Source organism: Silene latifolia, chromosome Y, assembly GCF_048544455.1.
Source record: "Silene latifolia isolate original U9 population chromosome Y, ASM4854445v1, whole genome shotgun sequence".
Taxonomy (NCBI): Eukaryota; Viridiplantae; Streptophyta; class Magnoliopsida; order Caryophyllales; family Caryophyllaceae; genus Silene; species Silene latifolia.
Window position 1 is genome coordinate 387,623,345 of NC_133538.1, and position 4,269 is coordinate 387,627,613.

Genomic DNA, 4,269 nt, shown 5'->3' on the forward strand with positions numbered 1-4,269 from the left:
AAGAATAGACCACAAAAAATTTTGGTCGCATCTTCAGAAGGCACTACCTATGAGAAAAAGGAAGAAGACTATATTGAGGCTGATTACAAGAAGGCTGAGAAAAACTTGAAAGCGATAAGCTTCTTACAAAATGGCACGACATCGACTGAATTCGATCGTTTTTCTTCTTGCACTTTGGCCAAGGAAATATGGGATGGTCTTGAGTTGGCCTATGAAGGAACGTCAGCTGTTAGGAAATATCGTATTGACTTGCTGATTCAAAAATATGAACTTTTTAAAATGGAAAAGAATGAATCACTTGATAGCATGTCAGCATGATTTTCTACTATAGTTAATGAGCTTAAAAATCTTGGAAAAACTTTTAACTCCGAGGAAATTTCTAGAAAAGTACTTAGGAGTTTAACCAAGAAATGGCGTCCTAATGTCACGGTTATGGAAGAAGTCAGAGATCTCACTTATCTACCTTATGCAGAACTTATTGGTCTTATGAACTCGTCTTGGAAGACGATGAGGCCGAGGCCAGTAACAGTAAGAGCATGGCTCTACAAGCTTCTGCTAAGGAAGAAGAAGACGTTGAAATAGAGGACGAAACCGTTTTGTTTGCTAAACGATTTAATAAACGTATTTTCATAAATAAGCAAGCAAAATCGTTCAACAACAACAACAAGTCCTATAATAAGAAAACTTCTGAGACTAAGAAAACGTTTGCTAATAGAGGATGCTTCAAGTGAGGAGAATCTAGTCATATGATTAAGGATTGTCCCACATGGGATAAAATTAAAGACAAAGCAAAACGTGAGAAGACCAAGAAGGAATTCAAGCAAGTGATGATGGCATCATGCTAGGGAGATCTCGACACTGAGGACGACGAAGCGTCAGAATAAGAAGAAAATGCTAACCTATGTCTAAGCAACATAAGTCTTGACCTATTTTCAATGATAAAGATAGCGCAGACTCCTATTGCTGCTTTCTAGCATATTCCGATTCAGAAGAAGAAGAAGAGGTAAGCTATCTTGAACTTCAGTAAAGTGTTAAGAAATTGCCTAAGAATGCCTTAATTGAATACTTTGAGCAATCTCTTGATAAGTGTCACGAACAAGAGTTGGAATTGAAAGACTTGAAAGAACAAATTCTCGGTATTGCTGAAGAGAATCATCACCTTAAAGCAAAGGCCAAAAAGCTCAAATATAAAGTTACAGCTAATATGGCTACAACTTCAGATGTGACAAATGCTGAGACGAAGGTTGTTCAGTCTAAAGTTATAGCTAAAGAATCTATAACCTCATACCTGAAACTCAACATTAAGCATCTTCAAGCCAAAGTTACAGCTAATGAAGCTATAACCTTGGAATTGAGGAAAGTCAAAGAGCTTCTTGAGTCCAAGGCTACGGCTAGAGAAGCCGTGATCTCAGATCAAAACAAGGAGATTGAATCTCTAACTCATCAATTAAGGGAATCTAAAACCGTTCTATCAAATACTAAAAGAACGCATACCGAGACGGTACGAGTTCTCAATGACAGATTCCAAAACTTTCGTGACAATTATGAAGAGACTCATCCTCCCAAGTTCGTAAAGTAAGACCATTCCAAATGCAACAAAGAGATACAGTCCCTAAAAGACTTACTCTTGCATGCTAGAAAGGTTCACGAAAATTGGGAAGGTAGCACACGTGTCCTAAATTTCCTAACTGAGCAATCAGATAATAACATGAAAATGGGATTAGGGTACGAGTGCTATGGTCGTAGAGATCACTCTAAATGCAAATCAACCCCTTTCGAACGAGATTTCAGAAGAAGAAAATATTCAAATCTACCAGAATATTTGATTTGTAATTACTGTGGTCATACTAGTCATATCCAAGAAAACCGTGTCAAACATGCTCAGGATTTAAGAAAAGGAATCAACTTTGTTAAAGCCTCTGACACTGTTTTCGAGGATAATGATTGTACCCCATTTGAACCAAGTACAAATGAAGAACGCAACAATGATCATCGTTGGTTCTATGATATGAGCTTTGATTTTAAGAAGGCTACCAAATCAGAACAAACACCTAAATCTAAAGAGCCCTTCAAAACCAAAACTCCCCCAAAACAACCTAAAAGACCACAACATAAGGAACCCAGAACTCAAACCAAGACGGTTCCCAGACAAACCCACTCGCCTCTAAAATGTAAAGTTATTAAAAAGGTTTGGGTCAGAAGAGATTTAGTTTTTAGAGTGACTAACGTCAAAGGACCCAACTTAGCTTGGGTACCTAAAAACTGCCTCTAATTATTTTGTAGGTTATGGTGAAAGAAAATAACTTATGGTACCTTGATAGTGGATGCTCAAGGCACATGACTGGAGATGTAAATTTATTTCTTTCACTTGAACCCTTCGATGGAGGTAAGGTCACATTTGGTGATAACAAGAAGGGTAAGATTATCGGTGTTGGTAAAGTTGAAATATCTTCTTCTCATGCTATTAGTGATGTTTATCTTGTCAGTGGTCTCAAGCACAATTTACTAAGTATCTATCAATTATGCGATAAAGGAAATAAAGTTGTTTTTCATTCAGATTCTTGTCAAATAATAATTGAAGGAACAAGTAGTGTTGTGCTTGAAGGACATCGTAGAAGGAACATTTATATGATTGATATAAATAATATTCCTACTAATTAGCCTTGGTGCAAAGAAGCTATCTTATGCAGGAAGAGTGGTTCTTATAAATTTAGTGCTTAACACTCTTTACAATTATTGGGCTGCCATGTTCATTATCCCAAAGAGTGTGATCAAAAGAGTAGAAGCCATCTGCAGGAACTTTCTATGGAGTAGCTCATCTTATTACCACAGAGTTCCACTGGTGGGATGGGATAGAGTTACATTGCCAAAGGATGAAGGAGGTCTAGGAATTAAAAAAGCAGAGCTGTGGAATACTGCCTCAGTGGGGAAATTGGTGAATTGGCTATATATCAAGCCTGACAGGCTTTGAATCAAATGGGTTGCTAATGTGTATTTAAAGGGAGTTGAATGGCATGATTATACTCCTGGAAGTGATACCCCCTGGACCTGGAAGAGCATTTGTAAGGTTAAGGAAAGGATTAAGAGTGGTTTTCATGGTAATCTTTGGATTTCTTCGACCAAAGGATACTCTATACGTAATGGATATGAATGGTTGATGGGTCAGCACCCCAAAACTGCCTGGTCTAATCTTGTATGGAATAACTGGAACATCCCTAAACACTCTGTTGTTGCTTGGATGATTATGCAAGATGGATTAAATCTTAGAACCAAGTTATATGCTATTGGTTTGTGTCCTGATGATGACTGCATCTTATGTGGGGAACAGCCTGAGACAAGTGACCATCTCTTTTCAGAGTGCAGGTTCACTAGTAAGGTTAAGGATAGTATTGCAGATTGGATTGGTAAGCCAATGCCTGATCCTACTGCATTAATATCTGCAAACAGGAACAGATTACAATGGAAGGCTTCTGCGTGTGTTCAAACAGCATTCTGGTATACCATATGGTTTCAGAGAAACAATGCGAGACATCAGTTGTGTGTTCAGAGACCTGACATTATAGCACAACAACTGAAGCAGTTAATTCAGAGGAGAATTCGTAGCAAAATGTGTAATCTAGAAAGCAATGGTGCCATTGACTGGCAGGCAAGCATAGGATTTATGTGTTAGAATGCCTTAGCCGGGATTCGAACATTGTCCTTGTAATTATGGTTGTTTTTTGATATAATTTATATACTCACATTTTACCTAAAAAAAAAATTCCTACTAATTCATTCACATTTATGAATGTAACAACGGATGATCCGTGTCTTTGGCACAAAAGATTTGCTCATATAAATTCAACAACGTTGAATAAGCTAAAGAGATGGGATTTGGTTGAAGGACTTACCTTAATCAAATTCAATCAAGAAACATTATGTGACTTGTGTGCTCATGGAAAACATGTGAGATCATCGTTCAAACCTAAGAGAATGGTAAGTACCAATGAACCACTAGAACTCGTGCATATGGATTTATGTGGCCCAATGAAGGTAAGAAGTAGAGGTGGATCCAGGTATGTCTTCGTTCTAGTTGATGACTACTCCAGATTGTTTGGCCAATCTTTCTCAATCCAAAGGATGAAACTTTCGAAGAGTTTGCAATTCCAATGAAGCTTGCCCAACATAAGTATAAATCAAAATTAGTTTCCATTCGTACGGATCATGGCACCGAATTTGATAACAATGCTTTTATAGAATATTGTAGGGAGAATAGTGTTGGGCATAACT

General features: G+C 37.6%; 1 protein-coding gene across 1 annotated transcript; it reads left to right on the forward strand.

Moving 5' to 3' along the window:
* The first annotated feature begins 2,746 nt into the window (after nt 1–2,746).
* Nucleotides 2,747–3,670, forward strand: LOC141632034 (uncharacterized). The gene is made up of 2 exons (XM_074444624.1): nt 2,747–2,935; nt 3,002–3,670. The coding sequence occupies exons 1-2, from the start codon at nt 2,747–2,749 to the stop codon at nt 3,668–3,670; spliced, it is 858 nt and encodes a 285-aa protein (XP_074300725.1).
* The last annotated feature ends 599 nt before the right edge of the window (nt 3,671–4,269 follow it).

Excerpts from the sequence above, each read along its gene's own strand:
- LOC141632034 (XM_074444624.1), top strand. The coding sequence starts at position 2,747 with ATGTTCATTATCCCAAAGAGTGTGATCAAAAGAGTAGAAGCCATCTGC. Across the intron at positions 2,936-3,001 it reads CTGCCTCAGTGGGGAAATTG|GGAGTTGAATGGCATGATTA; the intron begins GTGAATTGGCTA and ends GTGTATTTAAAG.